Source organism: Rhinatrema bivittatum, chromosome 8, assembly GCF_901001135.1.
Source record: "Rhinatrema bivittatum chromosome 8, aRhiBiv1.1, whole genome shotgun sequence".
NCBI classification, from domain to species: domain Eukaryota; kingdom Metazoa; phylum Chordata; class Amphibia; order Gymnophiona; family Rhinatrematidae; genus Rhinatrema; species Rhinatrema bivittatum.
In genome coordinates this window covers 224,650,387-224,663,767 of record NC_042622.1, presented here as the reverse complement: position 1 = coordinate 224,663,767, position 13,381 = coordinate 224,650,387, and the positions used below count along the sequence as shown (strand labels likewise).

General features: G+C 42.5%; 1 protein-coding gene across 1 annotated transcript in view; it reads left to right on the top strand.

Moving 5' to 3' along the window:
- The window catches only part of NR2F6 (nuclear receptor subfamily 2 group F member 6), a 95,737-nt gene extending 84,312 nt beyond the window's left edge, over positions 1-11,425 (top strand). The window contains exon 4 of the mRNA XM_029613747.1: positions 8,127-11,425. Coding sequence (XP_029469607.1) covers positions 8,127-8,401 — 275 coding nt within the window. The 3' untranslated portion in view covers positions 8,402-11,425. The remainder of the gene's footprint in view (positions 1-8,126) is intronic.
- Positions 11,426-13,381: the final 1,956 nt, after the last annotated feature.

The window sequence follows — 13,381 nt, the reverse complement described above, 5'->3', positions numbered from 1 at the left end:
CATTATTACCGCACTACCAATTTGGTTAGCTTCCCTAATTTCTCTTAGCATTTCACTGTCAGTCTCACCATCTTGGCCAGGTGGACGGTAGTATGCTCCTATCACTAAACTCTTCCCCAACACACAAGGGATTTCTACCCATAAAGATTCAATTGTGCATTTAGTCTCATGCAGGATGTTTATTCTGTTGGACTCTATGCCATCCTGGACATAAAGTGCCACACTGCCTCCCGGATGTCCCCTCTTCATTGCAATATAATTTGTACCCCGGTTTAGCACTGTCCCAATGGTTATCCTCCTTCCACCATGTTTCTGAGATGCCAATTAAGTCTATGTCATCATTCACTGCTATACATTCTAATTTTCCCATCTTACATCTTAGACTTCTGGCATTATCATACAAACATTTCAAAGTGTGTTTTTTGTTTGTATTTTCATTCTGCTTTTTAATTGATAGGGATACGTTAGAAGTTTTTAGCTGAGGTGAGTTTTTAGTTACAGGCTCTTGGACTACTTTTCTTATTATTGGAACCTCACTGTTGGGATGCCCTAATTCTAATACATCATTAGTATCCTTTGAAGATACCTCCCTCCGAACCATGCGCTGCTGAGCAACTGTCGACTTTCCCCTTTGTTCTAGTTTAAAAGCTGCTCTATCTCCTTTTTAAAGGTTAGCGCCAGCAGTCTGGTTCCACCCTAGTTAAGGTGAAGCTCATCCCTTCGGAAGCGACTCCCTCTTCCCCAAAAGGTTCCCCAGTTCCTTACAAAACTGATTCCCTCTTCCTTGCACCATCGTCTCATCCACGCATTGAGACTCCGGAGCTCTGCCTGCCTCTGGGGACCTGTGCGTGGAGCAGGAGCATTTCGGAGAATGCTACCCTGGAGGCTCTGGATTTAAGCTTTCTACCTAACAGCCTAAATTTGGCTTCCAGAACCTCTCTCCCACATTTTCCTATGTCGATGGTGCCCACATGTACCACGACAGCGTGCTCATCCCCAACATTGTCTAAAATCCTATCTAGGTGACGCATGAGGTCCACCACCTTCGCACCAGATAGGCATGTTACAAGGTAATCCTCATGCCCACCAGCCACCCAGCTGTTTACATTCCTAATAATCTATTCACCAACTATGACGGCCGACCTAACCCTTCCCTCCTGGGCAGTACTCCTGGGCAGTAGCCCTTGGAGACACATCCTCGGTGCAAAAGGACAATGCACCACCTGGAGAGCAGGTCCTTGCTACAGGATTCTTTCCTGCTGCACCAGATTGATGCTCTTCGATCATGAGACCTTCTTCCTCCAAGGCAGCACCAGGGCTGCCAGTCTGAAGTTGAGACTTGCCTGCTATGTCCATGAAGGTCTCATCTATATACGTCTCTGTCTGCCTCAGCTCCTCCAGGTCTGCCTCTCTAGCCTCCAGAGATCGGACTCGTTCTCTGAGAGACAGGAGCTCTTTGCATCTCATGCACATGTACAATTTCTCAATGGCGGGTAAAAAATCATACATGTGACACTTTACCCGCCACTGAGAAATTGTACATGTGCATGAAATGCAAAGAGCTCCTGTCTCTCAGAGAACGAGTCCGATACTTTCCTATAAGGGTGACATCAAAACAATTTCTTTTTTTTCTGATTCCATCTGCTGTTAAGGGTGCAAAATCGACTGGCCTGCTAGGACTCAAGAAAAGACAGCAGGTAAGAACCAAATTTTTCCTTCTCAGATTCATACCTCCAATACTTATCCACAATCCTCAAAATATCAACTTACACATTTCTTGGCTTTGTTTGTCTTGCTGGTCTTATCTCTAGGTCATCTTTATTTTTTGTCTCCACAATATATTATACTTTTAAATTTTGAGGGGATTAGACATGCTGTTTTTTTATGATGATCCTCATGCCTTGTTTTTCAGATACCTAGAAAGCATCTTTCTCTTGGTTAAGAATGTGTAAATGACTAAAGAGTAAATAGGAAGTAGACAGTCCAGGTTTTAAAAGGTACTTCTTATGTTGCCTGTTCTGGTTTTACATGCTATTATCCAGTTACATTCCTGTAATCTAGTCTTTGGTCCCCAAACCTGTTAGCTACCCCCCAACTACTGTAGTCAAAATCAGCAAGAAATAATGTAAAATTGTTAATTGACTGCTCTGTAGAGGTTGTATTGTACTGTGCTTTTAAACTAGACATAATTAATTTTGTGTGTTCAGGGTTTCCCTGCAAGACCCTTAACTGCTTTTTGATCCATACTAGGATTAAATTATTAAAACTTGACTCTTTGATCTGAGAATGATGCTGTCCATGTAATTTTTGTAGTTGATTATGGTAATGGATCATGTAGTGGATCTTTAAGAAGAAATAAACTTTTACATGCTAGAAACCAATAGGGTCATTTAAAAAAAATGTTAGTGCCACTAATTTGTTATGTACATTTATGGGGGTAATGCTTAATTGATAGGTGGCAAAAATGTCTTTAGTGAAACTGCTGCTTGTAGTGAAGAATTCCTTTCTCCGAGGACAAAAAGGTTGCAAATCCTCCCAGTTGGGAGATGTCATCAGACAGAGCCCTGGTCAGAAGCTTAACTGCACAGATTCTAGAGCTTTCAGAAGCTCGTCTTTTGTCTTTTATTGCAGCTGTTTACAGGGACCCTCTGTTCTTCTCTTCTTTTTTCTGCAAAGCCAGTTGGTTGCACAACTGCTGAAGTAAAAACCCCTCTGCTTTCTGCTGCCCTCCAGCTGTTTTTCTTTTCATGTGGGACCCTTGATGTGACATTTTTTCACTTGCCATTTATTTCCCTAGTTAGGGTTTTCATCCTTTTTAAAATTCTCTTTATTTTCTTCAGCTGCATCAACACAGATACTGGTGCATTGAAGCAGCAACTATTGAGTCACTTTTGTTTGCAAAAATCGAGTCGCTTGATTTTGCATCAGCTATTTTTTCACCCAGTGTCCACCAAGCAGAAGAGGACCAGTAATTTCTCAAAGTGCTCCAAGTGTGCAGCTGCATGACCAACGTAAGCTGTCCCTTGGGCAGAACCACACCATCTTGGGATGCTCAACATGTAGGAGGATGAATTTCAGAGGCCATCGAAAGCATTTAGAGCTCATGGAAAAGCTCTGCGGGTTGGATAAATACAAGCCATTGGCATCTTATGCATCATCATAAAGGGCCCAGGAGATACACCAGACACTGGTGGTGCATTGGTATCAAGGAAGCATTAAACTTTATCAACATTGAGATTGAGGAGACACGGCATCTGCTACTTTTTCCCACCCGATGAAACAATATTCAATATTGATACTGAGAAACATTAACACAGAGCATCAAGTGAAGAAGCGCTGACATAAGTCCTGGTAGATGCACCGTGACAAGCGCAGGGAAGCATTAGCAGCAGCCATACCTCCTCCCAAGTGACCTTTATAGAGAAGGTTGCTCACTTTCAAGACAGTCAGGGAGAATGTGACAACCTCCAAGACCCCTCAGATAATCCAGAAAGATGTCTTCTCCTGCCTTTAACTCCATATTGGCATCTGCAATCTTTGAGGCCGAACTTAAGAATATCAGAAGATGCTGGAGCATCAACTGGCTTGATTCGGTGCACCAGCATTAACATTGATGCAGAATGAGGTCCAACCTATTTTGGAGGCTCTCAGTGCTCTGGCACCTATGGCATCAGTACTGGTAACCAGAGGGACATCAGTATCTATGCTACCCATACAGTTGTCTATCTCCAGTGCGTCAGGAGGGGGAAGCCTCTCTAACACACCAAATTACTTTGGGATCTACTCAAATCTTTTAGGTGTTAGAAAGACAGGTGCAAGTTCAGGCCACATCACCAATCTCACCATCTGATTTGAATGAGGGTTCTTTAGGATAGGGTTATACATATGAGGATTTTTCTGAACAGCAGGAATCCACAGGTCTTCCTTCCAACCTGTATCCTTCATAAGAAAGGAAAAAGTCCCCACCTGAGGACCTTTTCTTCAACTTTGTAAGACAAATGTCCAAGTATATTTGAATTGATTTAGAGAATGAGGCTGAATTTTTGCATATCCTGCAATTACTCAGTCCCCCAAAGGAAATTTTGGCAATGCCCGTCGATGCTATCCTTAAGAAAGCACAGATAATAATGTCGGAAAGCCCTTCCTCTCCCCCCTTTCTGTACCTCGTTAGGCTGATGCATTATATTCAAAAAGCTGCTGGATTTGACAAACAGCTTCCAGATAAATCTGTAGTAGTCGAATAAGCTCTTAAGAAGGCAGAAAGGACCAAGATGCACTCCTCTGTCCCCACTGGGAAAGTCTCTTGTACCCTTAACACACTTGAGAGCAAGTTTTACCAGAATGCTATTCTGATGGCCCTCATAGCATCCTACTGACCTTTTATGAGTCAGTACTTGCATAGTATTCTGGAAAAGATCAGGGCACTCTCAAATGGTCTTCTTCAAAAGGCATTGGATGACCTAAAAGCAGTAGTGGATAAGGGTCAAGACTGTGGAAAACACTTGGTCTTCTTCACCTATAGTTTTGAGAATATATTAAGAGCCTCTGCCATTGGAATCTGCACTCACAGACTGTTATGACTATAGGCTTATGACCTTAAACTAGATGCTCAGAATAGGCTTGCTGACTCTCCTTGTAAGAGAGAGAAAATCAAGGATGCAGTGGATCAAATAAGACTTACCACCATGCTTTCGGCTTTCTCTACATCACTTCTAACCCATTCTGCACATAATCAAGGAGGTACTAAAGTTGGGTGCCCAGGAGACATTTCTGTCTTCCAAAGCGGCATTATCCTCTGCTTCCTCATCCCCCTTTAAGAGGGTCCTCAATGATTCAGACAGACCACTCCCCAACCAAAATGCAGGATGGGGTTTTGACAGGATGCAGGAATATACAGCCTGCATCCTACAGAATCTTTCTATAGGGAGAAGGCTAAAGTTTTCCTAAACTGTTGGCCCAGTGGGTTCTCACCATCATTTAGATTTCATGCCCATTGAGAAACTATTGCTACTACTGCTAAAGGAGCTCTCCTCCCTCTTGAAGACCAAAGCAGTAAAGCCTGCTCCATCAGGGAAATATAGTAGGGATTTTATTCCAAGGAGTGGAGAAGTAGCCTAGTGATTAGAGCCCTGGGCTACAAACCAGGGTTCAAATCCCACTGCTGCTCCTTGTGATCTTGGGCAAGTCACTTTATCCGCTATTGCTTCCCGTACAAAATTAGATTGTGAGCCCTCTTTAGACAGAGAAATATCCACAGTACCTGAATGTAATCTGCTTTGAAGTGCCAAAACTTGGAGTATAAATCAGATAAATAAGTATTTCTAGGTACCAAAGAAAATGGGAGGACTCCCCTAGATTTAAAGGATGCATACACCCACATAGAGATGCATCCAAGTCATAAGAAATAGGAAGTACCATATCCTGTTTTTCGGCCTGGTGTCCACACCATGAGTATTCACAAAATTTTTTTTTATTTTATTTTTATTTCGGGGCTTTTTTATACCGAAGTTTAGCGGGTTGCCTTCACTCCGGTTTACGAGATAACAACTTATACAAATTGGTAACAAATTGGTAACAAAATTGGTAACACTGGGGCACCCTAGCAGAGAACTGAGTTAGGGTGAGGTTAAGGGGGAACAACGAATACAAACTGGGTAGAGCACTGTATAACAAATGGTGACTTCAGGTAACATGGGGGGTAGAGGGTGTTTATAGTGCACCTATGCATGCAAGGAGTACATGAGCTTCTCTATCTGGATGATTGGCTAGTCAAGCGTATCTCTCAGGAAGGTGCAAACAAATCAGTTAGCAAAACCATTCAGATGCTGGAGTTGCTAGGGCTCATCAGAAATGAACCCAAATCTCTTCTGAGACTGTCACCTCAATTGGAATTCATAGTAGCTCTGCAAAAGTCTTTCTTCCATAAGAAAGGGCCATCACTCTGATGTTCACTGTGGAAGCAACAAGAGAAAGCAGAAATGTTGAGGATGTGGGCCTGATGGTGTCAAGAGGCTCCATACCCAAGGCCTTTTGGTCTGTTCCAGGAAAAACGTCATCAGATTAGGATTACTCTTAGTTCTAGGAAGTTTAAACATTCACTCTCTAAAGGCTTTCAGAGATGAATTGGCCTACAGTCATCCTTGTCCAAATGGACAACCTGGTAGCTATGTTCTACCTGAACAAGCAGGGAGGAACATGATCATACCTCCTGTATTGGGAAGCAGTAAGGATGTGAAACTAGACCATTTCACAAGGGATGACCATCAATGCCACATACCTGCCAGGCAAGGAGCCTATCTTGTGAACAACCTGAGCAGGTACTTAGAACCACATGAGGGAGAAGTGGAAGGAGGAGTGGGTAGTAGGAGGGTAGCAAACCAGTTATTCTAATGAGTGAGAAACAGATATGGATTTTTTTTTTACAACTTTTCTAAACAAAAACATCCCTTAGTATTTGAGAAGAGAGTCAAAAGACAAACTAGCTTCACATGCTTTCTCTCTGAATTGGAGGGTGGGGGTTCTTCTATAACACATCCGCCAATTCCTTTAGTAACAAAGACTTTCCTAAAACTCGGAAGGGATGAGAGACTATGATCATTATAGCTCCATATTGGCTGAGATACATTTGGTTTCCACTTCTTTGGGACCTGTCTAGGGATCCAGTTTGATTGAGGAATTCTCCCACACTCATCACACAGAATCAGGTTCACCTTCTGGAATGAGGGAAAGGCTCTAGTTCATTTCTCCTAATCCACATAAAAAATGCTTGAATACCTTCTACATGTCTGCGTCTGGTCTCAAGACTAACTCTGTTAAGGTTCATGTAAGAACAGTTGGTGCTTATCACATGTAGAAGGTAGATACATCTCTGTATTGCCTTTAGTTGTCAAATTCTTGCAAAGCCTCTCTTAAAATCTCCTACTGTTTCTTGGGACCTCAGTATGTTACAATTGCAGCTGATGAAAGTTCCGTTTGAGACATTAGACTACTGTGAGCTGAAGTAGCTGACTTGGAAGGTCAAATTTTGGCAGTGGTCACTTTGAAATGCAGAGTTAATGATTACTAGGCCTTAAGTGACTTATCCACTTTATACAAAGGTTTTTCATAATAGTGATTCTGTGCATATATCCCTTCCTTCCTAAGATTGTGTCAGACTTCTATCTTAACCAGTCAATAACCCTTCTAGTATTTTTTTCCAGACATTTGTCCACACGGGTGAACAGTCTGTACACAGTTTAGAGTGCAAGAGAGCTTTAGCCTTTAAAAAGTCTACCCCACTTTTTGAACTGTTGTAGCCACTGTCTAATTGGATGGTCGTTTATGGCTCTGTTATGCCCAGGCACGCTTGACTTTGGTAGGGCATTTCAAAATTCAGTATTGAAGCCATGGTGATTTTGGTAGCCCACCTGATAGCAGCCTTTATGAAAAATATCTGCAAGGCTGTGATGTGTTCAGTCCACACGTTCACATCTCATTACTGTTTGGACAGAGACTCCTGACGTGACAGTAAGTTTGGTCTTTCTGACCTGAAAGATTTATTTGAGATTTAGAATCAACTTCATTCTCCATAAGGCCCTTTCTTTTTATTTTCAGGTTGTTGCAAAAAAAAAATTTCAGAATGGCTGGTTGCCAGCAAAAACATTTTTCTGCCCATTGGCATGTCATGATGTATCTCCCTTTTTCATTTAAAGGAACTTACAGCTAGGGGTTCCCCACCTCTGAAGACTCTCATATCCTGCTTGTCCTTGGAGAAAGCATAAGTTACTTAGTTGCAGCAGTGTTCTCCGAGGACAGCAGGATGTCCTCACAGTCCACAACCACTTCCTCTAGAAGATGGCCTCCTTGTTAGCTAAATTAAAGAACTGGGAGGGTTCCTGTGCGATTGCTGTGATGCGGGACAATCCCACACATTTTTAGAAGAATTTCTAAAAGTTCTGGAAGCTGTGCAGTCAAGCTTCTGCTTGAGGCTCTGTCCATTGACATCACCTACTTATGAGGACTTAAATCTTGCTGTCATCAGAGAACATCTGCTACAGGTAAGTACATTACTGTAGACTTTAATACTTAAGGATTTCTTGTTGATGTGTTGTGTGTGCACTAATTATTTTTTTAATGCCTTTCTCCAGATGCATGTGGACTCACTGACCCTAGTCATGTAGAGAATTTGCAGGAGAAGGCCCAAGTGGCCCTCACAGAGTACGTCCGCTCCCAGTATCCTTCACAGCCACAGCGCTTTGGCCGGCTTCTTCTGCGACTGCCAGCACTTCGAGCTGTTCCAGCCTCTCTCATCTCACAGCTCTTCTTTATGCGATTGGTGGGGAAGACTCCCATTGAAACACTGATTAGGGACATGCTGTTGTCTGGCAGTACATTCAACTGGCCATATGCAGCAGGCCAGTGAAAACAAGATGGGAAAGATCCAGTACAAAATGTGGGAGTTTTCCAATCCTTGGTTACATACAGCTTCCAGCCCAACTGGAGCCATTGATCCCATTTAGAGTAATGCAAGAAGTCGATTGAAAACATAAACCTTCCAGCTTGTGTGGAATTTCCAACAATAGCAATATTACAGTCCACTAAACTTTCTTGCCTCCTTTCTATATATCTGCTATATAGCCCTTTACTATTTGGCATGTTTCCAGAGAATAGTGATGACAACTTTTTTTATGTTGTCTTCATGTTAATGCCATAATATAATATTTTTTATATACTTTGGGCTCATTTCTAACCTTAGAATCTCACATTGAAGATTTAAAGCTTTCTTAGTTATTTGGAAACCTTCGCACAGAGATTGCATTGGTTGCAAAGTTAAGCATGTCCATCCATTTTCAAGCAGAATTTTCCTTGATGACCACTACATTATAGTTTCTCCCTCAAATGTAGAATTCTAGTAGCTGTATTGATTGTGGAGAAAACTAGACTTTGTAGGTTGTAATACAGATGGAATAGGAGTTTTCTTCAGATGGGGGAGGGAGGGTTGTTTTTCTTTTAATAGATAATTGAGATTCTATAACTTTGTCACTCTAAAAAGAGTAGATTACTAGGTTACTGGATTACAGAGAACTCTTTGTAAATAACTCTACACCCCCTGTGAGTTTTGCAATCATGAGGTTCCCTCATTTTTTGAATATCAGCTCCAGATTCTTATTTAGTAGGATCTATCAGGTGAAAAGATGATTTTTCTGGTGCACATAAAAGCATGGATAATCCTCTACTCCCCACATATTATGACACAATTCCCCATTCACTGAAGCAGTATGACAAAGCCACATACTGTGTTGTAACCACTTCAACTTTCTGGGTATTAAGCTACTGTTGCTTTTTCAGCACACTGAAATGCAAGACAAAAGTTGAATTTTTAAAATCTACAGACTATGGAAAGGTTTGGCAAACCATGAGGACTGATATTTTGAATTGATTACTTTATATAATTAATTGAACTGTGACACAACATGAAGTCACAGTGGGCCAAAATCAATTTGTAGGTCAATGGCCTTGCATTACCATGAACATGTGCATACATTGCTGGTATAGTGAGGAATCCTGGTATAAACTGAGTGATGTGAAAAAGGCATCTTGCTGGCCTTCGGTCTTGTAATACTGATTTTTGATTTTTTTTCTCTTTTCTGATATGTGTGTGTATGTATATGTGTATATATACATATATATTTCAAATACCAAATCGACAAGTGAATTATATATATCTTTTTGATTATTTGGTTACTGTTGTTGGTGCATAAGTTCAGACACCAAATCCTATAAACGAATTCTAGTTACCAGTGAAATACTGCTAAATGTCACTAAAGCTTGCTGCTTGAAGAGGTACAGACAGACTGATTACAATTGTGCAGCAATATAGCTCTCTGCATGCCAGAACCCTTGCTCATTTCTGGAAAATTTATCAACCAACCTAGACTTTTATTTTTCAGTTTGAACACTTGTAGAGCTGCCAAGCTACTGAGTACCCAGAGGGAGACTTTTTGGCCAGTCTTGGATTTGAGCTTACATTGCAAAGCAATGTGGTATTTGTATTCCCTGATTATGCCTATTGAAATCAGTGTTGCAAGTCCCATAATGTTCTAGGATAGGGTTGTCAGAAATATAGGACTGGCCTAAATTCTCCCTCCTGGACCTGATAACTTGGCAGCTCTGCACGTGGAATAGGTGGCAAGATGTGTGGTGCAAGTCCAGTTAATTAATAGCTTTAACAAATCTAGTTGTTGGGGAAATACATGTATATTTTTATAGCGTGATAGGGAGTTGAAGTTAAATTATATTAAAGTTTGTTCAGCATTATAATTTGACTACAGCTGAAAAAATCCAGATCTAAATTTGCTAAGTTTTTAATGGAGTTAGGTTTGGAAATTATTTTTTTTTATGTAGGAGAAAAAAGTTAGTTTAGGGGTTGTATATAGTTCAGGACATTGATGATATGGTTATTTACAGGGCTGGAAAAAACCCAGGTGCCTAAAACTCATTCCTGGAGCCGGATAGAGGAACCAGAACCAGGGCCAAAGAGCCATGGCAATGGCGTGGAACTGGGAGCAGCTGTTGGGACTGTAGAAGAAGTAGTAGGTAGGGTGGGGCAAGATGCAGTAAAGAGAAAAATTTTAGGAGGGTTAAGGAACAGGAAAAGTGAGTAAAATAATATAGATTTTCAAAAAGGAGGGGAAAAATATACAATCATTTTTTCAACTGGATGTAAGTATTTTGGATGGCACCTAGGTTTTCTTTAAAAAAAAAAAAATTCCAGTCCTGATTATATACAAAGGGTATTTATATAATAGTGCAGTTGCTGCTACTTGTACAGAGAAAACCTTGCCACAGAGCAAGCACCCAAGGCTGGGATGTCCAGCAGCTGCTTCCTTGGAAGAAGAATCCTGCACATTGTTCCTGCTGTACAGTACCCAATCCACTGTGTCCTAACAGCATCATCCTCCTCTCCATGCCATCTTCCTGCTTCTCTGGGGAACATTGAACAAGCCGAAGCAAGGGATAGAGGAGGAAAGGATTAGTAACTTTTTATAGATTTATTTACTTGACCTGTAATCTTGTCAGATTGTAAACATAACTAAGGAGTGCCAGGAAAGATGGCCCTTAGCAGAAGAATGAGCTTAACCAACCAGAATATGTAGAAGACTAATTCTGACCTCTTCCAGCATATTACACTGTTGTGAATGTGTTTAACCTTGGATAGTATTATTTTCTCTTGCAGCTTTCTTTCTTGGGTGACTGAATTATAAAATGGATTCAATATTCTATTCTCGCCATTATACTAGAACCATGTAAGAAAAATATTGTAATTTTTTAAACAAAATCTATAAGAACCTCATTGAATGTCTTAAACTGAAACACTGTGTTATGCCAAAAACTGTTTTGGAGGGGGTATAGCCAAAGAAACAGAAATTAAAGATTTGTTTTTATACTTGGTGTCTTGTGTGCTGTCTGTTATGCATAACCATCCTCCATACTGTTTTTGCTCCTAGTGTTGCAAGTTAGTTTCTCCCAGGACAAGCAGGATGGTAGTCCTCACATATGGGTGACATCACAGGATGGAGCCCTGTACGGAAAACTTTTCTGTCAAAGTTTCTGTAAAGCTTTGACTGACACTGGCACACTAAGTGCACTGAGCATACTCAGCCTGCTATTATCCCTGTGATCACAGGTGTCTCCCTTAGTCTTCTTTTTTCCGCTCTGCAGTAAGCATAGCGGTTAGGAGCTCTGTGAGAAATTCTAACACTTTTTCATCACGGAAACACTTAAACTTTTACTTCACAAACACTTTTCCCTGCACGGGTCTCCCTTCTTATACATTTATTCGACGCTCGGTGAATACTATGCCCTGTTTTTCGGTCAGTTCCTGTCGCCTCCTGGCCTGCCAACCGACTGTGGCCTTCCCTCTCCCTATGTTTTAGTTAGCCACACATAGCCTGCGAGTGTCCCTCTGTGACACTTTGCCTGGTTATTAGCGCTAGTGGGACAGGGACTTCCACAGTTTCCGTTGCCGCCAGGACCCCTGTCGATTTCAGGTCCTTCGATTTCCTCAGTACCCTCGCGCAGTTGATGCCCCCATCGCTACCGTCGGTACCCCCTTCAGACCGTCCTGGAATCTTAGATGCCATCGGTACCCCCCCGTGGTATTCGGATGCCATTGGTCCCTGCATCGTTTTTATCAGTGCCATCCATGTTTTTCATCCATGGCACTGATTTTTCTTTGGGTTTCATCGGCGCCATCATTGCCCAGATGGATGCTAGGGTCATTTCCATCGATGCCATCCTTTATTTTATCAATGTCATCGATGCCCAGGACATTTCCATCGATGCCATGGTCCATGGCATCGATGCCCAAGTCGATTCTATCGGGACATCGATGCTAGAGTCGATTCCGTCAGTGGCATCGATGCCAGGGTCGATTCCATAGATGCCAATGTCGATTCCACTGATGGCATCGATGCCAATGTCAATTCCATCGATAGAGTCCATGCCAACATTGATTCCATCATTGCCTATATCGGCATAGACGCCATCGACGCCATTGTTGCCCGAGTCAATCCAATCGATACATCGACACCCATGGCGATGCCATCGGCACCCGCCTCCATACATCGATGCAGTTGACACCCACGTCGTTTCCATTGTTGTCTTCGACGTTCCTATTGATGCAGTCATCGACTCCGTCGATGCTGGTATCATTTTTCTGATGCCAACGATGTTTTTTCGATTATTCGATGCCACATCATTTCCATAGATACCTACGCCGATGCCATCAGTGCTTCCGCCACTGTCATCGTTGCTCTGCCCGGGTCATCGACGTATTTTTATATATATTTTTGACGATACCCTAGAGGCCGCTTCTGCCGCCATCGACACAGTCGATACCGACATAGCACCTCTACGTAATGCCCTCGCTTAAACACAGTGCTCCATGCTTTGGGTTCTTATTAAAGCCCCTTATTAGCCTATGACACTACATAGTGCCAGGAGCAGTGCAGGCATGCTGACAGTCCGTCATCAGTCGCCATCCAAGACAGCAAGGTCATCCACCTCGGCGCTGGGGAAAGACCGGGCCGAGCACCATGGCACTCATCGTCACCGACATGGTGATCGTCCACCACCGACGCCATCCAGCACATTGGTGCTATCCTTCTCGGTGCGGAGAATGCCTGGGCTGAGCAACATCACCACTGCCATTGCCACTGTTCTCCACAGTGCTGGCAGTCCTTGGTGCTCCAGAAACACCGGAACGAGTTCCGAAGAATTCTGCACTGGCATCACGAGACATCGAGCCGCTGCGACGAGGGCCGGGTTCACGAGCCAAAGATGGCTCCCCTGTTCCCGAGGTGTGCTCCACCGACATTGGTGCGGGATTGTGTCCCTACAC